Below are 25,304 nucleotides of genomic sequence, written 5' to 3' on the forward strand. Positions count from 1 at the left end.
GAGGATACAGTAAGACACAATATCACTATGTAGTGATAATTGACGTATCACCTCAATTCCTGCAAGTTTTTCTTTCTCTCTAAGCGAAACGCTTGTATCCTCACCATTTTATTGCGCATCTAATCCACAATGAATCCTGCCGGTGAAATCATTGTTAAGAGCTATATTGTTATTGACGTACTATTATAACAGATTGAGAATGTTCAGAATGACAAATTCTTCCCATCTGTCATATGCGAACTTACAAATAATTTATAATAAAATTAACTTATTTTTGTGTTTTATAACGTTCAATAGATGTTAAATTACATATTTACATTTTGTTAAAATTATTATAATGCGATAGTAAGCCTATATTTTTAAGCTTAACAAGAATTATAAATACTGTGAATGTAATATTATACACTTTGCAATTGCGAAAGACATTAAAATTTTTCTGAAATTATATAGGAAATTAAAGCGAGAAGTTATACCAATGTATGCTAAAAGAAATAGAAAATTACTTGTTACAATAGACTTATTTCGACTTTGTGGATAGTCGAAGGATAACGACATGTCCGAGTTCAATTCTAGCCACGTCCTATGATAATAGATGACACTAACTATGTGACTCAAAATCAGAGTTCACAGGCACCTGACTCAAGGTCAGTGCATTCATTGGTGTCTAGTGTATCCAATGGTGTCAGGGATTCTGCTCGGAATTTGAGCCAAGTGGCGAAGAGGAGATCTCACAAATGGGATTGGATGATTCTCATGGATTGCCAACGGAAATTCATTGGTACCATCCAATCCCATTTATGACGAGTGATTCTTCCACTCCTACTTACCTGGAACAAAGTCGTAAAGCAGTCAGGCATCTGAGAATTGTGCTCCAGACTCCATGACTTCCATACTCCCCTCCCCATGCCCCACACTCCACCATATTCTATCAACCGCCACGTCTGTGTTATGTGCCGACTGTATATCGCACGCCGGTTTATCGGGAATATTGAAAGACAATATAACATAATAAGTTGAAGAGCATTATTACGGTAACAAGTATGATTCGATATAATTTAATTACACTAATATGGAGTGTCGGGTTGTTTCTTGGAATTTATATCCAATCTCTTACTGCTACCGATGTCATTGACTCGGATCTCGTTCTTAAAAATGTGGAGAAGCATATTGATTTGCAATCTCAATTAACAAAAATTACAACCAGATTGGTTCTGGAAAATGGAAGCAAAGATCGACACATACGAAGTTTCCTATTTTCATTGGAATCTAAACAGAGAAGTAGCCTAAGCTTCATAGCTGCATATAGAGAACCAGTACGGGTTGAGCTGAAATTGGCTGAAGTAAAGATAAACACGCATCCCGATAAGATTTTTTATAAAATTGAATTAAAAGATCCACTTTCTCCTGGAAGAACTATGTCTGTTGATATAGAAATGGTATTAAGTCATGAGCTTATACCACATCCTAAAGAAATCACACAAAAGGAAAAACAATTGGTGAAATACATGGGAAATATTTATCTTTATTCCCCATATACTATTATGAAGCTAACAACAACAATATCTTTACCATCACGTAATGTTGAAAGTTATACTAAGTTTAAACCTGTTTCGCAAAGCGATTCAATGATCACTTATGGTCCATACGAAAAACTTCTTCCATTTTCATATGAGGAATTAAATATACATTTTGAAAATAATAATAAATTCCTCACTGTTGTCAAACTTGAAAGAAGCATTGAAATATCTCATTGGGGAAATATTGCAGTAGAAGAACACATTGATTTATTGCATACTGGAGCTTTATTAAAAGGTTCATTTTCACGTTATGATTATGCCAGAGAAACCAAATCAGGACAGGCCAGTATTCAGAGTTTTGATACCATTTTACCTGCTGCTGCTTCTGATATTTATTATAGAGATGAAATTGGAAATATTTCCACATCACATACTCGTATTAAGAAAGATTCTGTGGAATTAAATCTTCGTCCACGGTTTCCCCTCTTTGGTGGTTGGAAAACTCGATATATAGTTGGTTATAATGTACCTAGTTACGAGTATCTATTCCACTCTGGAGATCAATACACATTGGAGATGAGACTATTGGATCATGTATTTGATGATATGGTAGTAGACGAATTAGTTGTAAAAATTATACTGCCAGAAGGTTCGAAAAATATTGAATTAAACCTACCATATGCAGCAACACGTTTACCTGATTCTCTTTATTATACATACTTGGATACTACTGGGCGTCCAGTAATCTCTATTACAAAGAAAAACTTAGTTGAGAATCATATTCAGGATTTTAAACTGAAATATACATTCCCACGTGTACTGATGTTACAAGAACCATTACTGGTAGCAGCAGCATTATACCTACTCTTTTTATTAGTTATCACTTATGTAAGACTTGATTTTTCAATAGACAAGGATGAGTTTTCAGAAAGTAAATTAAGAATAGCTGGACAGTGTGAAAAAATTTTAGCTGTTCAAGATCGACGTGTGACATCTTATAATGAATTAGACTATCACCTAGCAAATCTCAAAACAAATAAGGATGCCAATGCATTCTTGTCTGTTGTTAAAAGCATCAATAAAGAATATAAAACTGCTACAGTTGCTATTGCAGAGATTGCTCAACGATTGAAAGGAGAATCTGGTGATATATATGATCGTGTGCAGGAATTACAAAAACATGACAAAATATTGAAAGAACTTTACAATCAACAACAAGCACTTTATGTAGATAAATTAGTACCAGGAAAAATAGGACGTCAGCAATTTGTAGAAGCAGAAGCAGTTATTGCAAGGAAAAAAGAAGAATGCATTGAGAAAATTAATACTATTGTGAAATCTTTACAGTAATAAAATCTATGAATATTCAAAATTAAAGACTTAAGGAAAATAATTTGAAATACTAACTGCAATCTTTTTATGATAAGTTAAAGCAAACACTTTTCTGTACAATAAATTAAGATTTGTAATAAAGAAATATAAATCATATATTGTCTACCTTTACTTATTTAAAAATAGTAGAAAATTTTTAATGTTGTCATTACAAAATATTATAAATTTTGGATAAGAATATTATATTATATTATCTGATATACTCAGTTGGCGTAAAATTACTAAATAAATAATTAGAAATTATAACTCCCCCACTCAGATAATTTCAAATACGTATGTATTTACCAAATCGATGTGTCAGTGTAGAACGCCGGTTAAATGAGACACCTGCTATGCTAACCTTTTAGACAGTGCTCAGAAAACTGTCACTTTGTTCGTACATCGAATGATTGGAGCTAGAATGAGTAATTTACGGAAATTTATAGGTAATTGTACTTTTCCTTTAATGATAGTTGTACATATTTATTAGCTTATTTGTTTAAATAAAAGCTGCGTCATCCCCTTTTTGTTGTTAATTTAAAATAGTTGGCAAGAGGTTATACACTTGTTATTTATACGTGCTATGATCTTTTTAATACAGATATTGGAGCAAATTTGACTGATCCTATGTTTCAAGGAATTTATCATGGTTCTCAGAAACATCAACCAGATTTAGATAAAGTTTTGGAACGAAGTTGGAATAATGATATTTCCAAAATTATTATCACTGCCGGTAATATAGAAGAAAGTAAAAGAGCTCTTGAAATAGCACGAACAGATGGTAAGATATTGCTGCATAAATATTTCTAATATAATAATTGAATTGTACATGAATTAGTTAAAAAAATGAAATATTGTCACTGTCGTGTCTCTCCATCACGGGCACCTGTACTTCAATATATAAGAATTTATTTTTATATTCATTATGATAAAATTAATAATTTGTACACCTTGCAGGGTTTCAACTGTGAGGCTAGACTTAATCTTATAATGTACATCTATTGTTTACTTATCTCATATTAAATTGCGATGCAATTGTTGCATATGAAGAAACCGCTGAAAGAGAGATGCGATGGTTGCTGTGATTTTGTTTTATAACTACAACCATAAAATGCATGTCAATGGAAATATCTAGGTATATATTGTATTTTTTTTCATGTTATAAAATTTAATTTAATTTTCATTGATGCACATATTGTAGACCGATTATTTTCAACGGTTGGTTGTCATCCAACACGTTGCAATGAGTTTGAAGAAAATGACAATCCAGAAGCTTATCTGAAGTCGTTATCAGATTTAGCTGTAGACAACAAGGATAAAGTTATTGCTATTGGTGAAATGGGATTGGATTATGATAGGCTACAGTTTTGTTCAAAGGATGTACAGAAAAAGTATTTTGAAATGCAACTATCTTTATGTTCCACTTTGAAATTACCAATGTTTTTACACTGCCGAAATGCTAGTGAAGATTTTGTGAAAATTTTAAGGAAGCATAAAGATACATTAACAGCTGGTGTTGTACACTCTTTTGATGGGAATCCAGAGGAAGCAAATTCTATACTGCAAATGGGATTGTATATTGGCATCAATGGATGGTACGTTAAATAAGTTTTACAATTGTAATGTTTTATGCAAACATAACTGACTTTAACTGCATTTATAGCTCTCTTAAAACAGAAGAAAATCTTTTTGCTGTAACGACAATTCCCTCAGATAGATTAATGATAGAAACTGACTGTCCATGGTGTGAAATAAGACCAACTCATGCTTCTGCAAAAGATGTTATTACTAATTTTACATCTGTTAAAAAAGAAAAGTGGCAACCAGATCGAATGGTTAAAGGAAGAAACGAACCATGCACCATAGTGTAAGTATTAACCTGTCAGTAAGGAATAAAGCAAAAATTATTCAATTCAATTTCACTTTATTCTCTTTTTGCAGCCAAATTTTGGAAGTGCTTGCACGGATTAGAGACGAAGAAGAAGAATATCTATGTAATCAAATATACAAAAACACAATGAAGGTCTTTTTTCCTCACGAATTATAATTGTAATCGAAACTTTATGACCACACTGTGCACAAAAGAAACGCAAAAAACACATAACAAGAATTTTTACCAAATTCATTTCTTAGAAGAAAGGAAATGAAAATACTCATTTTTACATACATTGTTCTATGAATGTGACTGGAGTCACATAATCATCTCCATTAGTTGCATTATTAGCACTATTATATTTATAATTATGATAATAATTATTACTATTCCTATATTTATCGATATTATTCTATTATCCCTGTGAACATCGCTATTGTTATTCCTATTTTTGTATCCAATAACATTTAGTAACATTCAATATCTATTAAAAAATTAATCATGTTGCCCCCTCCTCCATAAATTTTCTACGAGTAGCAAGAAGGCGATTTTATTTAATATATTTTCCAATTTACGTATAAACTTGTTGTATTATCATTTCATCCACATAATAGGAATATAAAAGAAAACTAAATGCAGCAAACACTAGGTTATAATTTAATCCTAAATCAAGTAGTCTATATATTACTTTAATAATCATTTTGTTTGACATAGAGATTAACTTAAGAAAAAGGACTAACACTTTGATCAAATTTCCAGCATTTAAAAATGTCTGAATTCATTGGAATTATATGGTACATTCTTCAAATATCACAGGTGAAATGGCCGTCGCAATATACGTGGAAATATACATTTCAATGGTAATTGGAATGATAAAATTAAATGTTGACACTTGAGGGGGGGGGGGGGGAATCACCGAAATAATCGGTTATAACATCCAATGAATTTCATTCATGGAACTTTAGATAATGTTTGCACTTTTTCATATACCCAATCATAAGTTTGACTTGCTAATGTTTGTGTGGTGTCAATAGCTTTAGAAGCATAACTTTGTAAATTCTCTGGACTTAACTTCCCACTAAAAAAAAGTAACACAGTCATAAAATGTACTCATTCATATGTTTAAAAAAAAATGTGACTACTTACATAAATACATTATGCTCTAACCACTTAAGTGTTGTACTTGAATGTTCAATGAATTTCGTTGCACATATGTTAGAGTAATTTTTCACCATTTCTAATCCCTGATTACTTCGTAAATGAATTTCATCTAACATTCCAGGAACATAATGTTCAATCTATAAAACATATAAAACATTTATATAATGTACAAACATTCTCTACTAAGGTTTAAAAACTCACCGTTTGATGTATTACAGGGCCTTTGATTTTAGCATATGCTACCACGTTGTCCCACAGTTTGAAAGAAAGATTTCTTACCACAAGATATACATCTCCAGATAATTTAATATAAGGTTTACATGTTTCAACAGTTGCTTTGTAATATTCTGGTGAACTAGCTTCAATGAATTCAAGCGTTTTAGAAGAATACTCTTGCACTGTGATCCATGCTGTTTGTCCATATACATAGAATCCACTCTTGGTTAACAGGTTATCTGTATTAGATCCTAAACAATAATTACATAATCATTGTTATTAAGTATTATAAAACAATTATTTCTTTTTCCCATTACCTTTATAACTGCCGTGTTGATAAACCTCGTAACCTACAAAAGCACCAGTCAGAAGCAATAACAAAATAATTCCCTTTTTCCAAGGGAACTTCTTATTGGACGATGCTGTCATTTTTAAAAGTAAAACCTATAATGTAACAAAAAAGTAATTGATAGAACATTGCGGTTTGTATGCGATTATTTATGTAAAATATCAGTAACCACATTCCATTGTGAAGTTTAAGGATTAAAGGTCAAACATTATGTCGTCGACTCGAACACACGAATTACAATTATTTTAATTTGTATATACGTGTGTCTTACCTCTAAAATTAATGCAGCAAAAAAATGTCTTCTAAATTACTTTATTTTCACGGTTTCGAAAGTGTATTTACTTATAAAAAAAAAGGTTTGCTAACGACGAAGAATGAGCGGTGAATGTCGTCAGTGTCGTTATTGATGGTGTTGGGGGGACAATATGCGATCGATAGTATACTTCCGAAAAAACAAGCTTACCTAACCTAAGCTTTGCTTTAGATTTGAATTTATCCAAATCGATCAAACTTTATTTGTCACGGAATGTTATTAAGCGTAGACCATATGTTTCAACCGGTGTTATCAAAATGTGCACTATATATTCGCTTTTAAATGATCCTTTTCACATGTGAACTTGGGCAACAAGCCAAAAGTATGTAACTCACGCTCTCATATCGCGACGGTAGAGCATGTATATGTTCATACATACATACGTTTGCGCACAAGGTAACGCGTAGAATTTGTAAGAATGTGCTACGCGGGACATTTTAAACGATTTTGGACACAAAGTACTACATACCACAATACATATTATTAACTACTAAACAGATATATACATGTTATATATATTTTACATATTATACATGCAACAATATTAATTATATTACTGATATGAACAATGAATGAAATTAAAACCTAATATTGTTATGATAATGTTAGTTACATAAATCTAATCAATATATTTTAAATGAAAACCTACCTTGCAAGTTTTACTGCAAGCATTAGCAAGACTTTCTTCTTTTCCTTTTTTCCATTTCTCATCAGTACTCTGGAATAGTATGCATGTCTCTTTCATGCACTTTATTTTTAAAGTCGTACTTAAAATACTCCATTTGGCATCTAAAGAATAAGATAAATTTATATTTATAATTGAATGATTATTTAGCTTGTAACAATAAATCTTACCAATGTATGTCAATAAAAGTTGAGATTGGTACAAATTTTTAGTATAAAGTGATCTCCAAACAGAAAAACAAAGAGGGTCAGTAATTAAGCAAGTTGCAAGAGCTTTAATCAATTCGTCTCTATAACTTGCATGTACTTTTGGTGTGATTTTTCCCATTAATAGTTCGAATAATTTTGTCCAACTTGTGTTATTATTTTTAAACATAATTAACTGAAAAAACATATATAATGATATAATTTAATATTTTAATATCATAATATTAACATATATAAACGTTCATTAATGCTTACTCTTAATTTTTCAATGCTACTATATATTTGTTTGTCTATAGTGGCTGGAATGTTAAACTTCCCAGAATATGTATCTTCAACAATATCAAGATAGAGTTCTGGTTTAACATTAAGTACGTTTTCATGCCCAAACAGAAGTTCATTTAAAATTTGCGCCACATAACTAGAATAGCTCTTTGTCTCTAATAAGGGTGACATCACTTCATGCCATACTTTTAATCCTACATTCAAATCCTTCCTACCAGCTTGAGATAAAGCCCAAAATAAGGACAAACCAATTGTTTTTCTATTCTGGTAAGAATTTCTAACAGTAATTAATTTACTGATACTGGTAGCAACCATTTCAGGATTAGTATGTGCTAAAAGTTGTAGAAATATTTTGTGACCTATAACAGGCAATCCTTTTACCATATCAGTAGCCATTGCAGTCAAAGTATTTTCATAAAAAAGTTGTGCTGTTTGTTTTCCTGCCAATTCAATGGCATTATCTAAAATAGAGGAAATTGGTTTAGGTACTATACTCAGTGGATAATCTTTAGGTTTCCCTGAGAACATTGCATCTTCCTTGTCAACAGGTATTTTAAGATTGAGAAATGCAGCAAGATCTTTTAACCATATTAATGGAGCTTCTGGAAATCTGGTTTGACCATTAGTTAAAACATTAGAGAGCTCATCTACATTGATCTGTGAAAAAAATGTGTTGTATATAAACAGCTGTGTCTACAATTATAAAAAAGAATAAATTGTAACTATATAGAAATATACCATATTCAATGCATCTTTTATAGATTTAGGTGGTTTCTCTTTTGGTTCCTGCTTCTTTTTCTCAACATGTTTCTGTAGCTTTTTTTTTTCTTCATTTTCTTTCGTTTTATTCTCCTTTTCTTTTGATGGTTTCTTGTTCTCTTTATTATTATCCAAAGTATCGTATAAAGTTTTCACTTGACTCAAAGGTACTAAAACATGTGAACATTTTTGCAAACATATTTTTAAACTGCAATGTATTTTAGTACATAATATTTTTTGATACATGTTAAAATAGAGAAGCATATATGTATTAGATTTTTATTTACACTAAATGATTTTTAATAGTAAATTTTTTAAGTAATAATATCGAGTAGAAATATTGAAGTTTAGTTGAGGTTAAATGTAAGTAACTTACGAAAGTCTTCCACTTTTGGAGCATTCTCGATAAATTTCTTTTTTTCAGACTTTGTAAGTTTATTATTTTTTCCATTGCTTTTATCTTTTTTGTTCCTTCCAACTAATTCCCAACCACCGGACGACATAGTGCAATAAATGCAGTAAACAAATAGTCACTTAACAATACTACTAAAAGGCACTGAAGTGTTTGTTGGCAGTTGTGTTGTCGACCGAATATTGTACGTGGTCGCGCATGCGTATTTAATAAATTGCCACGCGCCAAGTTTTCCTAATACGTTCTGCTGTACCAAGTGGCTTTCAATTCTTTCATGTTATATTTATTTTAACATGTAATAATATAATATTTCATATAAGTAAATGTGTAATTGATTAAACCATATCTCATGTTAATATCACACATTATACCGTAATATATTGCAATTTCATTTCTTCATTATTTTATATATATTTAAAATACTTATACTTCATTTTAAATAAATGTTCACAGATATTAAGACCGTAAATCTGTGATAATGTATTTCTACAATCGTAAGTTCCCTTTCAAAGTATTTCTTTGCGTTTCTCGCAAATGAGTGATGGCAATACATTAGGAATATAATTGAGGACAGCTCGCCTTTGTATGTATAGTATGCACATACATTGCTTCCATTTTTAAATGGAACTGATTCTGCTGATTCTATGTTGTTTCTTAATGTCACGTACCTACATATAATTAGATTGTATTGTAACATAGCTGTCTGACCTCTGGCTGATTATTCAAAATTACATATAATGTTCACCCTGTAGACGCTTTACACTGCTGTGCGGACCCCACTCCTTGCGTAACTTATTTTCCGGACACTCCTCTTCACTCTTCTTTTTCAATTTCCATAATTATGGTCTAAAAAATGTGTTCGGTCTCACTTTAATTGGAAGACTATCGTTAATACGCTAAAAAAATTGGAAATAGAAAGGTTAAGGCATTGTTTTTATTTGTCATTGTGTACTTGTACTTATGTATACTAATATTATGGCCGCTGCTTTATAAGTTGCTGCTGGCCCGATTTTCGTTTTCTCTTTCTCTCTCTCTCTCTCTCTATCTCACATACACAAGCGCGCGTGCAAAATGTGGCAACTATTGCGAGCCGCAAGATTTGAAGAATCGTGTCTGATTTTTCCAAGTTATCCATTTTTGGTTCCTAGTTGAGAGTTAATGTGGAGAATTTATTGTATATTTTCGATTAAATTTCATCTTCGTTGTTGTTTTAAACAAGCAATACACTTCACACTCTGCGGGCTCGGAAGCCAGCCCAATCATCAAATCCCAACGTAGCTACATAATAACACAAATACATAATGTACACGTACATGTAAGTATGTTTGTGTGTAACAGTTCCATGTGACTCAGAGAAACAATACTTATGTAGTTGATCACCGATACTGACGTTTTCCACTGCCATGTTTACTTCGCTGTTCGTTACATTTTTTAGAGAGCTTCGCTTCACAAAAGTTCATTAACTGCTTAGACTTCAAATAAGCAACATGTCTCGACCGATTGTTCAGTTTTTTCTTCCCTGTTTCTTGATCTTTGTAATATCACCAATAAACCAAGCCTTTGAAATCTCCGACTGCGGTAAGTCCAAATTTAAATCAAAATAATCATCAAAGTCGATTAGTTTCCTTTTTGTCAATTATTTTATTATCAAAGGAATAATTTATATTACGAAGAATAATTGTAATTTATTTAACTATATTTATTTAATTGAAAAATAAAGTCATTGTCTTTGTGTTCTGGTTTCATCACTTACTTCACGAATCATGATTAATAGCTATCTTAACTGTGGTAAATATAAATGATAAACGCATACAAATATATCTATGTCGCAACAAATAATTGTATATTTTGCGTTTAGGAGCATTGAATAAGTCTACGTACATTCATTGATACGTATCCGAGCATTATTTTAAACTTCTACATAATCGGATAATTGCACTTTTAAGATATACAACAGATACGGATACTCTAGAATTATATCTGTTACTTATTCGATGTTTAATAATTTGCTTTTATTTTTATTTTAATCGTATTACAAGTGACATTTTTAACACGAAACTGAATTTTAACAGAATACAATGATAACTAATAATTATTGGTTGCACAATGAAATAATGCACAATTCAAATAATGGTATACGATTTCAATAATGACGGAGTTGGGTTCTATGCCCGGAAAACAGTTCAAAGTCACGACTACTGCCAGTAATTGTTTCTTATGTCAATACAGAAACCGTTTTACGTAAACAACTCACACAGGAACTGTTTCTGCGATGTTTCTTAACGTCGCATTTATATGATTCGTTAATTATTATACAATAATTAAATAAATAATATGGCTCGATATTATTAAATTTTATCATATTCTGACGAAACACAATTTTACTTGCTCATAATAATAACATAATTAATATATAAAAACTGCGTTGGTCTATTAGCGCTAATAGGGTTACTTTTTTACAGGTTCGAAGATTGGAAAGCTTACATCCGCAAATTTTAACGGATGTGATATGACTAAAGATGTTTGCGATTTAATACGAAATACGAATGCATCAATTGAAGTAGACTTCACAATTGGTTAGTTGGTTTTTTTGTAATAATTTTTTCTTTTTAAAACCATTCAAAATACAGAAAACGATTAATTTTTTTTTATAGAGGCAGATGTGTCTAAAATATATGCAGTTGTACATGGTATTATCATGGATGTCCCTATAGCTTTTCCATTACCAAATGCAGATGCTTGTGAGACTCCTACCTCAGGAATTACATGCCCTGTAACTAAGGGTACAGCGTGTCAATACAAAAATACATTACCAGTGTTAAATAGTTATCCTAGGGTAATTCAATATTATTATCCTTTATGAAATTTTTATGTTCAGTTTCTAATTAATAATTTTAATTACAATATTGTAGCTCTCCTTGACTGTAAAATGGGAATTGAAAAATGAAAATGGTGAGGACATACTTTGCATGCTGATTCCTGTAAAAATTAAGTAGGTGATATTAATTGGATATACTTTAATTTCATATTTGAGAAAACTGTGTATTTTACAAAAGTTATATGAAATAAATACAAAACTTAGTAATAAAAGATGTTCTCCATGTTTCTTAAGCTGCATTGTTTCAATGTACATGATATACAAAAATTTTGTACAATGTTTATTGTAGTCAATAAAATAAATAAGGAGCTTAGAAATATTAATTGCATTCTTTTTCTAAATGAGTAACAACTTGTATGCAGCTTTTATGCTGAATAAATAAAAATTATAGCTATTATTTATGACAGTATGTGTTTTAAAAATCGTTTACTGTTTATTAATCATTATTAATAGCAAAACACATGGATAGAGCGCTCGAAATTAGTAACACCTTGGTTGTTTAAATAAACAATTACTTTAACTAAATACAATTGTATTGCATTAAAATATTTAAATTTTATATATTATTTTAGTAATTTGATTTTACAATATACCTCCCTGTTTAGGTATTTTTTAAACCTGAAGACACATAGCATGTCTTGTCTTGTCAAGTCTATTGGTTTGCATCTAGTTTATGATAAGTCTTTTAGTAATTTTAACATTTTTACAATTAATATCAACTATCCATTTCATCGCTTCTATCTTCTGCTCGTTCTGTATCCATTTGATGTATAGTTCGTTTACTTCGTTGTTTCACTGAACTTTGCTGCCCATTTCTTAATGTTTTTTGTGCTTGATATATAGGTTCATACTCTTTTAATTGTGTCATGAAACCTTCATTAGGATTTATGCAAAACCTTCTTTGTTGTACCATTGCATATGCCCGTCTAAAAAAATATTCTGTTTCAGAGCCTTACCAATTAGAATGAAGCATTCAAATTTTGTACAATAGGACATTACGTCTGTGATAGTCCATATGTCTCCATAACGTATGCTAAAACCAATGCAGCAGATCTTGATATTCCAGCATTACCATGTACTAAGACTTGACCTCCAGAGTTTAAGCCTTCATCTATAAAGTTTTTAACTTTTTGGAAATGTTGAATAATATTCTCTGTTGCTGTATCAGCAATATTTAGAACAAGATACCTGCAATGTAACTAATTAATATAGAATTCAAAATACATTCATTATTTACTCTTTTAAAGATTTTTATATTTCATACTTAAATTTGTCAGGAAAGTTGGGCTTTATAAAATTTGCTTCTATATCTTGTCTAACACACACTATATGAGTTATACCATGTTCTAATAAAGATTGCAATTTTGAACGACTAGCAGCACTGTATGGACCAAGGTATAATCTCGGTACCACCTCCTAATGTAAGGTAATTATTAATTTAAAATATATAACCTTTCAGTACATGTTTACAAACTATCACTTTCATTAACTATATCCAAAATACCTGCATGTGCCTTCTCATTGTGTAAGTCCATTCTTTTGGTTCTTCCATGTGGATCGGTATTCTTGGATAATCATCTGATTCATTTTCACTGGTTGTTTCCTACAAGACAACATTTATAGTTCAACATTAAAAATTCAACTGTAGTAAATTAATAATGAATACAATATAAAGATAATTCAAATATAAATGTTAACAATAATCTTTTAAAGTTACTTATATGTAGCATCCTGTTAATATAACAAGAATTGTTAAATAAACTTTTATTGTATATAATAACAAGGCAAAAATATAATATATAGCTGCATTTTAATTTTGTTTTTGTTACAAACGAATATATAAATATTAAATCGTATATACTTAAAAACAGAAAAGATATATATATTATAACGTAACCTAAAAGTGCTGAAATCCAATGTTTATGACAGTTTAAAATTAGTAATTAGATTATGTACCTCATCCTGATGAGTATCATTACTGTCTAGAGACAGCATACCACTAATTTTTTACACCTGTATATATGAAACAGTCAAATTTTTACAACAGAAGATAGGACACGATACTATTTTTGCCGCGATCAGAATATGTACATTGTTTTCTGATAAAGCGGCCATTTGCAAAATATTAAACTTACTTATTATGTACATACTGCTCTCTGTTGTACGATCTACGAAATACATTGTATGTGCGTACAGTAATACCTCAAAGTTTGCAAGAACTTTTGGTTGTAGCGCGCTCTGTTAGCGAAAATAGGAGTAGTATTTACTTTTTCTGATTGGCTGACGATTCAATGGTAAGACAGGATTCTTACAAAATCTAAGGGAAAAATTATGTAAGATATATATATATATATATATATATTTACAGTTAACTTACTTACAGCAAAGTTAAGTCCGTTGGCAAAATTGTCAATAAAATAGGAAATATCATTATCTGTATCTTCCACATGAAGACGACTGACCTGCCCTCTTTGAGCAGTACGTTTCGCTATAAGATTTCGCGTACTTTTGGTGCCAAATACCGAGCCAAATATCGCAAGGATTTGGGCTCAGAAAAATTCATATCAAATGCGAAATAAACTTTGTTTTGAACAGAGTTTTGGCATCAAATTGACATAAATTTCCTCGCAAAGTACAATATAAGTTCACACGTATTTAGTCGAAACAGACTTAGCTGACCGGTTGTTATAAAGGGCAATATTCTGAAATTATAATATACATAATATTCTTGTAAAACTTGAAGCATTACTCTATATATCTAGTAGTATATATGGTTCAGGACACAATAGCTTATTTTCTCATTAAGAAAGTTCTTGTAATACCTCATTGTCATCAAATTGGCTACATTATGTGCCGCATGCGCGACGTTATTCGCTAGATGCGCATGCGTGAAACTGCACTGTACATGATCATGCAACACTTAACTTGCCCACATAACATATTAAATATTATACATATTCGAGCTTTAAAAAAATACGTATTACATACATAAATCGTTATATAAAATATACTGCGTGTATTAAAATTTACGTGAATTATTTGTGTTATATACTTAAGGGCATGCGCATAGTTAGCGCGGGATACGATACGAATGTTATTTGTTTATAATGACCGCATACAGAAATGTTGAGAAATGAAAATCGTTCTAGCATTCGCTATTGTATGGTCAACCGAGTTACATCATAGGTTTAATGAATTTTAGTGAAAGCCGAAGAATGAATTCTAATTCAATGGAACTCGATCCATTATACATTCCCACGGATTCCGTAAGTTTCATTTTTTCGAATCATATTAATGTAAAATAGTGTACAAAATTGTATACTCCCTAATTATGAAACTAAATTTGATGAATTGAAGATTAACGAACGGCCAGAAAAGATAATTAACAAAACGTCGAGATACAAGATTACCTTAACGGATGACGAACCAAGGAGAAAGAGGCAAGGCACTATAGTAACAGGTAACAGGATGTTAAGATCAAACTAAAGTGACATTAAGGCGATTACTCGAAAGTTAACGTGAATAGAATGCATGGCCTGTAAACAAAAGTACGGAACCTGTTCTTATACATATACACCCAAAACATGAATCTCCATTTCATGCATATACATCTACACACACGTTACCAATTCACATTACACACTAAAAATAATTTCTTTTCAGATGCAGATAATGTGAAAGTGAAGGATCAAATTGGAACAAAACTTGATGCGATATTAAAAATGTTAGGGAAGATAACAGAAAGGTAATTGTTTGTATTACTGAAATAATAGCTCAAATTCATTTTATTGTAAATAATAATGTTTCTATTTCTATTGTAGCAACATTTGCGAAAGGTTAACAGCAGTGGAAAAAGAATTGAAGTAAGTATAACAACTACATAGTTGTTATTAAGAAATTACATCATTCATTTTTTCTTTGCAGGACAATGAATGAACTTCTCTGCAAAAACTTTCATAAGGAAAGTACCATTAATGTTCGAAAGCCAGAGTGTCTACCTCTTCAAACAGTACAAGAGGTAGACAACTTTGAGAACTGCTCTAAAGAAGAATATGAAAGTGTTGTAAGTATATGTAATTATACCATTGCTGTGTATACATATGGCCGTATTAATGTTCACTTGCTTTCTTAGGTAACATATTTTTCGGACGCAGGAGGGTATAATCTAAAAGTGGCAACCAGAGCTTGTTTTAGAGAGGCTATTAGTGATAGCCTCCTATTTTCCTATACATGGTTTGGCACAGACGCGTGTCAACCATTGTATAAAACAAAAATTGTGCAGGCCATTTACGGTAAGAAGTAGTTATTGCAACTACTTTAATATGTTAATGTTAATACGATTATTGCAATAATTCTTGTGTTAAATGTTGCTGCAGATGCTGCTTGTAAGAATAAGACGTTTCCTAAACCCACTCGTCCCGAGTTTCAAGAATCTATGCGAGTGGTGCTTAGAACGGCGAAAGAGCGAGCGCGGCACAAGAGGCATCGGCAACAATCTCAATCCAAACCTACGAACTATTGGGACCAAGAGGAGCCAGGGGATGACCAAGGAATTAATATGTAAAAAATAGTACTTTTCAGTGCTCCAAAACAGCACTTTTCAGTGCTCCCAAACAGCACTTTTCAGTGCTACATTAGTTTAAATAATTTTTACGCAAGTTGCAACGTTCAATAAATAACTTTAGAAACCCGCGTGACATCATTACGATAATTAAATTAAGATTAATATATTTTCAATTTAAATACTTTTAAATTATACAATTCTTGAATTACTTTAACATCTATATACAAATCGAAATAATGAAAATAAAATGGTGTCTAGCTACTTTCTCTCCATACGGTCGATGACTATCTTTCGATGAGTCTCGAATATTTTTGTTGAGTTTGAACATTCAAATCACTGAAAACTTATATAATTTACAAATATTTAAATTGAAAATAAATGTAACTTAAAATTATATAAGAAAACTTATTCCAGGTAGGTTGATCAAGTAAAAGGAAACCTAATATAACCTCGTTACAAGATTTGTTCCTAGATTTGGCATGGAAAGTTTGGTATCGAACTTAACCGCCATATATGTACTGTGCCTTTGACCCAGGCACTGAAGTTTGGTGTTAAATTCATACCAAATTACTTACTGTGAATTTCCCAGAAAATCTACAAGATGGCATCTTTATTTACATCGTTCGTTAATTTTCGCGCCTAATCTTATGAATTATCTTATGAAATATTTACGTAATTACACTTTGTTTGCAGCAAAGTTTTATATTGGTATAGTGATATAGGAATTCCATAAACAATTTAACATCTTTCAAAAATATTATTTGTTATAAAGTAACGTCTTTTTTACGTTTTTTAAACTCTTACGTTCTATTCATCATTATTTTCAGATAATTAACAGAATATGCATTGAATAACTTCGTTATCATCTATTATTTAATTCCTAAGACCTATCTAATTTTGTAATTTCAGAGAAAAAATGATTAACGGATGTAGTATTACAGTGTGTTAGTTTCACAAAGTGAAGGAAAATATCGGGACATGTTTAAAACACAAGTATTTACATGCAACATGTATAGTTTGTATCTCTACTAAGGTTTTCAATACTGAGACGAATTTGCATTCTTTATTTTGTGCACGCAGCAGCTATTAAAAAACATAGTTCGAGGGACTTAGCCACTTTCTAGTATGGTGAGAAATTTAAATGAATAAATAACAAAATAATCAAAATTTATTGAGGTTGGGTTACCCATAGTTTGTGACAGTTTCTAAACAAAGTTTAAAAATGTTTTAGTATTCATTACTTAGTAAAGCAGAAAATGCTCATGAAGACAGTATCTGGACCTGTGCTTGGGGATGCCCAAAGAAGAAAAAGGAGACGATTCAACCGGACAATGAAGATTCACGGTACATAAGCTCAAATACAGTGTACATTATTTTTACTTCTCAATATCTGAGTTTTTCATTCTCTCTTACAGTGATTCAATACGATCCAATGAAGAAGAACTCATGGAATACATAGTGACTGGATCTGTTGACGACACTGTCAAAGTTTGGGAATATAATGAGAAATCTGTACAGCTGAAACAGAAACATAAGTTAACTGGTCATTCTCTGGGTGTATTATCTGTCGCAGTAAGTTCAGATGGCTCAAGTAAGTAATTAAAACCAGTAGATGTTGGTTGCTTCTGAATAAATTCATTTACATTTTATAATTATTGTGATATTTGTAGAGTGTGCATCAAGCTCATTGGACTCTAGTTTAAAATTATGGGATTTGGAAACAGGAGAGAAAATATCGAGCATCGAAGTAGGTCCTGTAGATATTTGGACAGTAGTGTTTTCTCCAGATGATAAGTTCATTGTGTCTGGCAGTCATTCTGGTAAAATACATTTGTATGGAACGGAAAGTGGTAAACGAGAACAAACTTTAGATACCAGAGGTGGAAAATTTACATTGAGTGTTGCCTATGTAAGTTAACATACATTAACTTGATTTTATTTTAAATAATTCTTTGTTTCATTATTTGATCTCTTTCAGAGTCCTGATGGTAAATATATTGCCAGTGGTGCTATAGATGGAATTATCAACATATTTGATGTTACTTATGGAAAAGTATTACGTACACTGGAAGGTATATACACAAATTTTTTCGAATAACTTTCATCTATCATAGATATTGCTTAAATGTATATATTTTAGGTCATGCTATGCCTATTAGGTCCCTCTGTTTTTCACCAGACTCTCAGCTGCTGCTTACTGCATCTGCTGATGGACATATGAAACTGTATGATGTGTGAGTAATTTTGTTGTTGATCATGAATTAGTTCATAAAATGTACTATTAAATTTGCAATTCGTTAATAAAATTGTTCTTTTGTTCAGAAAAGATGCCAATTTAGCTGGAACTATGTCGGGTCATGCTTCGTGGGTATTAGGTGTTGCCTTTGCTCCAGATGGTAAACAATTTGCATCTAGTAGCTCTGATCATACAGTTAAAATTTGGGAATTAGCACAACGACAGTGCCTACATACTTTTGGCGAACACAACGATCAGGTATTATTATTATATATTTTTAAGAAATGCAATAAATTCTAAATTGTCTAAACATTCTTGTTCTCTTAGGTTTGGGCCGTGAAGTACAGTCCCCAAAGAAACGATGTACTTGTATCTGTATCCGATGACAAATCTATTAATTTATACAAATGTCCGAAATAAGATAAATAAATGTTTTATAAGGATAGATTAATAAATGTTTATATTTATTGTTTTTTCTTGAAGTATGTTACAATTTATGAAGTATTACTCTTCTTTGACACATGTGCTTTAGCGACACAGAGTTGTATTATTCTCCCCGTGACAGAAACATCAAAGTAGATATTAGTAGCTATAAATTTTATTGTACTGCAATTATTAATATACAAATCATTAAGATGTCTGCCAAATCTAAAGTACAATGTAACAAAAAATGAATTACGCTTAAGATCTAAGTAAAAGACAATGATTATTACAAACGAACTGTAAGAGAAAATAGAATCCAGTGTACAGACCAAATCTGCGAAAAGGAGAACATAAAGCTACCCTGGTATGGTTCCAAGTTGGGAGGGTTAAATCTAATTAACTCGAACTGGAACAGGGTAAAACACGCATAACAAATCTCAGAAAATAATCCACAGTGAAAGCTACTCTATATTGTGTCAAACATCATCCTTCTAATGAATTTGTCGGATCTTATTTGACGCATGTAGAAGGAAAGATGACGCGATATAGAAAAAAACTAAAAGAATCTATACTCTCTGACGCCGCAAATATACAGCAAATTTTTCTTGAATGAATTTGAGAAGGCAACGTATATTCAATAAAAAGTTGGGTAAACGCCAAGCCAAAGTTTTTCAATTTTCAGATCGGTAAATACGTAATTGATCCGTACACACGTCTAGCCGTACCTACATGAATTTTAGAAGGGGGTAACAGTCGAATTCTGTAGACATTTCTTACATGCAAATCTCGATTTTACGTAGTACATTATGACGAAAATAGAAGCTACTTCACTTGTTAATTTTTAAGTAGACTAGAAACTTAAAGTAAAAGTTTACAAAATTTTGTCTCTTTTTATATAATGCCGGTATTAGCGTTACTTACTTAGACCGCTACATCGATACAAATGTTACTACCTTCTTGTTAATAACATTCTGTCGTGTTGAAGGTGTCCAAGCATTGACCGAATCCTCGTCGTGTTCCTATCAGTCTTTAAAAAGTAATCAGATTTTGTATCCGTCAATAGAATACAAATCAGTTACGATGGAAACAAAATACAGATCTCATTCCTTGCGAATTTACCTATTACGAAGATGTACAGCAATCAGTTATCTCTTGCCATTATACATCATGGGTCGCAATACATATCACTAAACTTTCTACAGTTTTGTTTTGTTCTTTTTTTTGTTCATTCACGTTTAATATATACAAAATTGAATAAATAATCGAGGATAATCACTGCTACATACTACAGATTTTTCAAGTATTTCCCTTTAATCGTGGGACTTCTCAGTAGTAATGTATATACAACACGCAAAGTGAATAGGAATGATATCAGAATTTCCAGCTGCTATTTCACACTTTATTCGTACCTCATAAAAAACTTGCACCAGGTGATGCAACAAACAAACAGTCCGATGACCATTTTTATATATTCGATAGTGTAAAATCAGTGAAATACGATGGAGATTTTCCGTGTCCTTCGAACAATGAGGTAAAATGAAATGGTTGAACTTACTTATCGTGTACTTGCAATGCGTATCGTGTGTGCGGACATCGTTGTCGGCACACCATGAAGCAAATGTACAATGACTAGCCTGAAACGAAAAAGCGATACTACCGTAAGGGTTGTTACTCTTTCTTTAAATAGAACGGAGCGTCTCCTATACTGTCGTTACTCTCGTCGAAGCCGTGACAATGTCACTGTGACAATCCGTCACTCCAAATTTGCTTTCACTTTCATTCGCTGGAACTTTGGTTGTCTGGGAAGGAATGTCTTGTTTCGGATTGTAATTAAAGGGTGGTACAATGGCGGAGGCGGGTGTGCGGACACCACTGCCATTCAAGTACGTTTGTGCAGAACCGTCTGCGTTTGCAGACTCCACTCTAATGAAGGAACCGAGGCGTGATATTCGTTTGGTTGGGTCTATCTCCATCGGGGAAGACTCAGTGTTCTGTGGCTTCCGTAAAATCACTGAAGCGTCCGCTATTTGGACAGCGTCCTTTCTATACGTAGAAGCGTCGCCGGACTTTACAGGTATTTTGCAAGGAGCGTCATTTGCGTTCATCCCGCTCAAATCACAAGAGTTTCTGTACTTCACTTTGCTGGGCTGAACGCCCACTACCAGAGGTCTTTTCGATTTCGACTTGTATAAGGCGGACTCGGGATTATCATTATCTTGGGGAACACCCTCGAACGTGGAGCTACGGAATAGCCTGAAGGCTGGCGGATTAACCACAGGCGAGGGTGCATCCACAACATTGGCACAACTGCTGGGCTGTAGCCATTGTCTGGTATCGGGTTTCTCGAGCCGTTGTTTGTTCTTGCTCTCTTCGACTTTCTTCCAGAGACTCGCTATTTTGCTAGTTGCCTCCTTCGCTAGCTTTCTAGTCTGCATCCCTGTTGACGAGTTCGACACGATGCTAGAATTACTATTGGATCTTTGGCCAAGGGGGCCTATTTTGCGAAAAACCTTACCGTTTTCCGCTTGTGCAGCGTTCTGACTACCGGTTGGGACTTTCGACCCTGAAGTCGCTTTTCCCGTAGGCAAACGTTTCGGTGCGACGAACAGCGGCAATGCTTTAGGGGGCTGCATCTTCTCCACAACGTTTCCTTTCGTAGTTTTCATTTGGTGTGTTTGGAGGGTCTTTGGTGCAATTTTCGGTTTCACCATCATCGTCGGATGCACCTTGGAGGTGGCACCCTTAATCGGTTTCGCGATCTTCGTTTTAATAGGTGAGGACGACGAGGAGACTACTAGCGGCGCGTTTTCTACTTCCGGTTCGTCTTTGGTAAATGTACCCTGCCGTTCTAAAGGCTTCACGGCTACCTCTGTTTTACTATCCTGCTGGAAATTCGAGGAGCAAGTTGGAGGCGTGCTATGTCGCTTCACGGACTTGGAAAAGGTCAACGATGACCCTTTCTGGGGAACCGACGCCCTCTTTGCGGCAGCTGAAACGTTCCTTGTTCGTTTCTCCGCATCTGTTAATGTTGAAGTCTTTTGAAAACTTGCTTTTGGAGATTCTTTTGTTAAATTGTTCGAGCTGTTGTTGTTCTGCCGAAGAGTGGTAGCTCTGGTTGCTCTAACTATGGGTGACGTATTGCTCCGACCTATGGGTATACCGCTGACAGGGTTCACTTGTTTCAACGGAGATGATTGAGGGGTTGGTTTCCTAGTGATGGGATTCGAGTAAAGAGCTTTTCTTCTACCACGGATGGCCTTCGGACTCTCTGGTTCTGATTTATCTGTAGCGTTCGAATCGTTACTGGGATCCCTCACCATGCCTGGTTTTATAATCCGCGGTCTCTTGGTCTCTCGAGGTGGTTCCTCGGCGTTGTTGGATTCATTCTCGCTATCGCTTTCTACGGTATCGTACCTGACATCTTCCTGCGACCTACACTCACTTCTGGTGTTATTTTTATTTTCCTCTAGTTCGCGCGCTTCATCCATTTGTTGACTACAAGCGCCTATCAGCTTCTTGGAGACACCATTGACAAAACGCATCCGCAAGTTTCGTTCAGATTCAGATTCATTCGACACCAAACTGATGGTCTCACAGTCCAGCATCGGCTCCTCGACGTTTTGACTTGCCTTGTTTGACTCGTTCAATGTGTTCAACACAATGGTAGCGTTCTGCTCCAACATAGTTTGAATCTCGTCCGACTGAATGGTGTGCGTTATGGCCAATGAATTCTCATCTGGCCCGTTCGCAGTGGCATTCCCATCACTGCTCTTGAATATACATTCCGATTCATTCAACGTTATCGTACGATACCTTTCTCTGTTCTTCTTCTGCTCCATGCGTTTCTTAATCAACGTTTTGCAAGCGGATAACTTCGTCGGTTTGGGAATAGCAGATTTTACAGGGGACATAGGTTCCGACGATACAGGACTCTCTGTGTCCCAGCTGTTATCAGTTTCTGGTTGATCTTGGGTTACCTCAGGGAATGGAATCTCCAAGACCTGCGTCTGAAACCTCGCCCTGTCTTCCTGCCTTCGTTGCTTGGGTGTCAGCTTGGAGAACGGCGATAATTTGCCACGTGGAATTTTGTTTTCCCCGTTTTCTTTTTCCTGCTTGTCCGTTTCCGCTTCCTTCTTGCTCATTTCCGCGGCTATGGTGTACGTTTTGAATCTCTCCTTGGCCAAATTCCGCTTCTGCTTCGGCGTAAGGTTCCTATGCAGCCGCTTCTTCGGCGTCGACTCAGCTGAGCTTGAGACACAGTACTCCGAGGAGATCGGAGTAACTGCTTCATCCGTGTCGTTGCCAACTTCGTCGATCTTGTCAACGACCATTGGATGCGGAGCTTCCTCTGTGCGCAATTCCGCATCGATGCACAATGTGTCGCTGCAGACGGTCTCCGTGACGTGCTCCACCGTTGATTCGTCCATTTCGCAGACCTCGTTGAACAACGAGGGTGGATTGATGTTCTCCAGGTACTCGCTCAAGCTGTTGTTCGCGCTGCTTTGCATGTTTTCAGCGTATCGCATACATGTTATGGAGAGGACATTGGCCACAGGCTTCAATAATTCGAAAACAGCGTCGCTTCCAGTTAGGCTTTGGGAGTCTTGTTCCTTGGGGTCCGCCACCTCCGATGTGATGCTCGCTACGCTAAGCATACTATTCTCCATGTCACCCACATCTGGCAGTTCGTCCATCATCGACGGTGGTTTGACGCTGTCTAAATGCGAACCAGTACATTCGTTCAACAGATTCTCCAAGCTGCTTGTGTGAGTCTGATTTTGGCTCAACGCTCGTTTAGCTACCACGCCGAGGGGTAGGGACTTCTTGCGACAGCTCTTCGAATCTGTCAAGGACGAGTTTCTTACTTGAATTGGGGGAAGTGACGTAGAGTTACACCTGTCTCTGTTAACAATCGCCTCGCTGCAGTCACCTGAACCGGCGTAGCTGGCTATTAGGGATAACATGCTTCCCATTAAGGACGGAGGTTTGATGGCCTCTAGATCCATGAATGTCATGCTCGTCGTGTCTATCTCATTCTGCTTGTTCATCTCTGCATCCACAGCCTCGGCCAGCTTAATTGCTTCTCTTTGAATGATCTTCGAGTTCGTCATATGAGCACTATCGCTACTGGCTGTCGCATATTCGGACGTGACAGTGCCTGGGTCCTCTTGTGCGTCGCTTTTGAACGAAGCGATAATGGGTGCGCTCATACTGATGCTAGGGAACGAAATTTCGTTAGGTGAATCCTCGTTCCAAGTGTCACTCAGGATGCTCTGTTTCATGGTGCCGGAGTCGCGTTCCCGAATCGCTTCCGTCTGCTGCACCAACGTGGCTGTTAATCGGTCCAACGAAGCAATCATGGCATCTGGATCTCTTTGTCGCCGATATATGTCCTCTTTCTTTCCATGTTTTGGTGTATCGCTGTTCTTATGCGTTGATTTGTGCTTCTCACTAATGTCATCCTTCTGAATACCGTCCACCATGTCATCAGTACGACTGCTGCCGTCTGAATAGTCGACTTCTTTCTCCTCGAATCGGTTTAGAACTTTCGATTTCAGCGCAATTTTGCTTGCATTGTCGATGGGCTTCGGTAACCCAGGTTGAATGCACAGTTCTAGAAGAGCGTGTTCAGATTGCTCGACGGAATCGATGGATTCGCTGCTTTCCGAGTCTGTTACTTTAGTATAAGATTGTTGCATCGAGTTCTTTACAATCTTCTCCTTAAAAACATCCGCTGACTTATCGTTTTCACTGTTTTCTGTCAATCTTTCGTCCTCAAGAAGATCATTATGGACTAAGGATGACATGTCTTCGTTTGATTCGATGTCGATACTAGACAGATACTGTTGTTGATTTGGTTCCGTATTGAAAACTATCGTTTCGTTTAGAATCGGACTATTCCTCAAATTCGAAGGAAGCGAAAACTTGCAGAGGTTGTCATCGCTTATCCCAGTAATATGATCAACATTTTCGCTTATGTATTCAAGTTGATTTTGCAAAATGCTGGAATACTCTTCCGTGGCTTCAGTTTCTATGCTCTGCAAGAGAAATTGTAGTAT

General features: G+C 34.2%; 8 protein-coding genes across 13 annotated transcripts in view; 5 read left to right on the forward strand and 3 right to left on the reverse strand.

Annotated features, from left to right (window-relative positions):
• Positions 1-880: 880 nt before the first annotated feature.
• Positions 881-3,005, forward strand: LOC144469814 (dolichyl-diphosphooligosaccharide--protein glycosyltransferase subunit 1). Its single transcript, XM_078180478.1, has one exon. It carries the CDS (start codon positions 1,041-1,043, stop codon positions 2,865-2,867), a length of 1,827 nt encoding a protein of 608 aa, XP_078036604.1. The 5' UTR covers positions 881-1,040; the 3' UTR covers positions 2,868-3,005.
• A 208-nt stretch (positions 3,006-3,213) lies between these two features.
• On the forward strand, positions 3,214-4,969 carry LOC144469710 (deoxyribonuclease TATDN1). The gene is made up of 5 exons (XM_078180250.1): positions 3,214-3,334; positions 3,490-3,669; positions 4,090-4,483; positions 4,552-4,755; positions 4,830-4,969. The coding sequence occupies exons 1-5, from the start codon at positions 3,295-3,297 to the stop codon at positions 4,933-4,935; spliced, it is 924 nt and encodes a 307-aa protein (XP_078036376.1). The 5' UTR covers positions 3,214-3,294; the 3' UTR covers positions 4,936-4,969.
• Positions 4,970-4,985: 16 nt separating this feature from the next.
• Positions 4,986-9,639, reverse strand: Tmem214 (Transmembrane protein 214). The gene is made up of 9 exons (XM_078180249.1): positions 9,109-9,639; positions 8,712-8,902; positions 7,947-8,630; positions 7,656-7,866; positions 7,450-7,589; positions 6,456-6,582; positions 6,124-6,389; positions 5,908-6,059; positions 4,986-5,839 (listed from the first exon to the last, which is right to left on the reverse strand). Exons 1-9 carry the CDS (start codon positions 9,233-9,235, stop codon positions 5,713-5,715), a joined length of 2,025 nt encoding a protein of 674 aa, XP_078036375.1. The 5' UTR covers positions 9,236-9,639; the 3' UTR covers positions 4,986-5,712.
• Positions 9,640-10,529: 890 nt separating this feature from the next.
• Positions 10,530-12,153, forward strand: LOC144469712 (NPC intracellular cholesterol transporter 2 homolog a). The gene is made up of 4 exons (XM_078180252.1): positions 10,530-10,722; positions 11,607-11,720; positions 11,799-11,980; positions 12,057-12,153. The coding sequence occupies exons 1-4, from the start codon at positions 10,632-10,634 to the stop codon at positions 12,138-12,140; spliced, it is 471 nt and encodes a 156-aa protein (XP_078036378.1). The 5' UTR covers positions 10,530-10,631; the 3' UTR covers positions 12,141-12,153.
• A 319-nt stretch (positions 12,154-12,472) lies between these two features.
• LOC144469711 (serine/threonine/tyrosine-interacting protein) lies at positions 12,473-14,552 on the reverse strand. The gene is made up of 7 exons (XM_078180251.1): positions 14,404-14,552; positions 14,158-14,339; positions 13,979-14,035; positions 13,527-13,625; positions 13,287-13,438; positions 13,022-13,210; positions 12,473-12,948 (listed from the first exon to the last, which is right to left on the reverse strand). Exons 3-7 carry the CDS (start codon positions 14,015-14,017, stop codon positions 12,738-12,740), a joined length of 690 nt encoding a protein of 229 aa, XP_078036377.1. The 5' UTR covers positions 14,018-14,035; positions 14,158-14,339; positions 14,404-14,552; the 3' UTR covers positions 12,473-12,737.
• Positions 14,553-15,162: 610 nt separating this feature from the next.
• On the forward strand, positions 15,163-16,586 carry LOC144469659 (uncharacterized). Its single transcript, XM_078180161.1, has 7 exons — positions 15,163-15,288; positions 15,380-15,482; positions 15,686-15,767; positions 15,844-15,885; positions 15,947-16,085; positions 16,155-16,314; positions 16,399-16,586. Exons 1-7 carry the CDS (start codon positions 15,214-15,216, stop codon positions 16,584-16,586), a joined length of 789 nt encoding a protein of 262 aa, XP_078036287.1. The 5' UTR covers positions 15,163-15,213.
• Positions 16,587-17,187: 601 nt separating this feature from the next.
• On the forward strand, positions 17,188-19,298 carry LOC144469658 (WD repeat-containing protein SL1-17). Its single transcript, XM_078180160.1, has 9 exons — positions 17,188-17,294; positions 17,496-17,714; positions 17,818-17,930; positions 18,002-18,177; positions 18,257-18,495; positions 18,565-18,658; positions 18,727-18,820; positions 18,909-19,080; positions 19,150-19,298. The coding sequence occupies exons 2-9, from the start codon at positions 17,712-17,714 to the stop codon at positions 19,240-19,242; spliced, it is 984 nt and encodes a 327-aa protein (XP_078036286.1). The 5' UTR covers positions 17,188-17,294; positions 17,496-17,711; the 3' UTR covers positions 19,243-19,298.
• A 104-nt stretch (positions 19,299-19,402) lies between these two features.
• Positions 19,403-25,304, reverse strand: part of LOC144469657 (uncharacterized) — a 50,250-nt gene continuing 44,348 nt past the window's right edge. For 5 of the 6 annotated variants that reach the window (XM_078180155.1, XM_078180154.1, XM_078180157.1 and 2 more), the window contains one exon: positions 19,403-25,283. In XM_078180155.1, coding sequence (XP_078036281.1) covers positions 20,946-25,283 — 4,338 coding nt within the window. In that variant the 3' untranslated portion in view covers positions 19,403-20,945. The remainder of the gene's footprint in view (positions 25,284-25,304) is intronic. The other variant, XM_078180158.1, reaches the window with a different exon arrangement.

This window comes from Augochlora pura, chromosome 5, assembly GCF_028453695.1.
Source record: "Augochlora pura isolate Apur16 chromosome 5, APUR_v2.2.1, whole genome shotgun sequence".
NCBI classification, from domain to species: Eukaryota; Metazoa; Arthropoda; class Insecta; order Hymenoptera; family Halictidae; genus Augochlora; species Augochlora pura.

Excerpts from the sequence above, each read along its gene's own strand:
- LOC144469814 (XM_078180478.1), top strand. The coding sequence starts at position 1,041 with ATGATTCGATATAATTTAATTACACTAATATGGAGTGTCGGGTTGTTT.
- LOC144469710 (XM_078180250.1), top strand. The coding sequence starts at position 3,295 with ATGATTGGAGCTAGAATGAGTAATTTACGGAAATTTATAG. Across the intron at positions 3,670-4,089 it reads TGAAATAGCACGAACAGATG|ACCGATTATTTTCAACGGTT; the intron begins GTAAGATATTGC and ends CACATATTGTAG. Across the intron at positions 4,484-4,551 it reads TATATTGGCATCAATGGATG|CTCTCTTAAAACAGAAGAAA; the intron begins GTACGTTAAATA and ends CTGCATTTATAG.
- Tmem214 (XM_078180249.1), bottom strand. The coding sequence starts at position 9,235 with ATGTCGTCCGGTGGTTGGGAATTAGTTGGAAGGAACAAAAAAGATAAA. Across the intron at positions 7,867-7,946 it reads GTAGCATTGAAAAATTAAGA|TTAATTATGTTTAAAAATAA; the intron begins GTAAGCATTAAT and ends ATGTTTTTTCAG. Across the intron at positions 6,060-6,123 it reads GCCCTGTAATACATCAAACG|ATTGAACATTATGTTCCTGG; the intron begins GTGAGTTTTTAA and ends TATGTTTTATAG.
- LOC144469712 (XM_078180252.1), top strand. The coding sequence starts at position 10,632 with ATGTCTCGACCGATTGTTCAGTTTTTTCTTCCCTGTTTCTTGATCTTT. Across the intron at positions 11,721-11,798 it reads TGAAGTAGACTTCACAATTG|AGGCAGATGTGTCTAAAATA; the intron begins GTTAGTTGGTTT and ends TTTTTTTTATAG. Across the intron at positions 11,981-12,056 it reads TGTTAAATAGTTATCCTAGG|CTCTCCTTGACTGTAAAATG; the intron begins GTAATTCAATAT and ends ACAATATTGTAG.
- LOC144469711 (XM_078180251.1), bottom strand. The coding sequence starts at position 14,017 with ATGCTGTCTCTAGACAGTAATGATACTCATCAGGATGAG. Across the intron at positions 13,439-13,526 it reads CAATGAGAAGGCACATGCAG|GAGGTGGTACCGAGATTATA; the intron begins GTATTTTGGATA and ends ACCTTACATTAG. Across the intron at positions 13,211-13,286 it reads AACTTTCCTGACAAATTTAA|GTATCTTGTTCTAAATATTG; the intron begins GTATGAAATATA and ends GTTACATTGCAG.
- LOC144469659 (XM_078180161.1), top strand. The coding sequence starts at position 15,214 with ATGAATTTTAGTGAAAGCCGAAGAATGAATTCTAATTCAATGGAACTC. Across the intron at positions 15,768-15,843 it reads TTAGGGAAGATAACAGAAAG|CAACATTTGCGAAAGGTTAA; the intron begins GTAATTGTTTGT and ends TTTCTATTGTAG. Across the intron at positions 16,086-16,154 it reads AAGAAGAATATGAAAGTGTT|GTAACATATTTTTCGGACGC; the intron begins GTAAGTATATGT and ends TTGCTTTCTTAG.
- LOC144469658 (XM_078180160.1), top strand. Across the intron at positions 18,659-18,726 it reads AGTATTACGTACACTGGAAG|GTCATGCTATGCCTATTAGG; the intron begins GTATATACACAA and ends TATATATTTTAG. Across the intron at positions 18,821-18,908 it reads CATATGAAACTGTATGATGT|AAAAGATGCCAATTTAGCTG; the intron begins GTGAGTAATTTT and ends TCTTTTGTTCAG.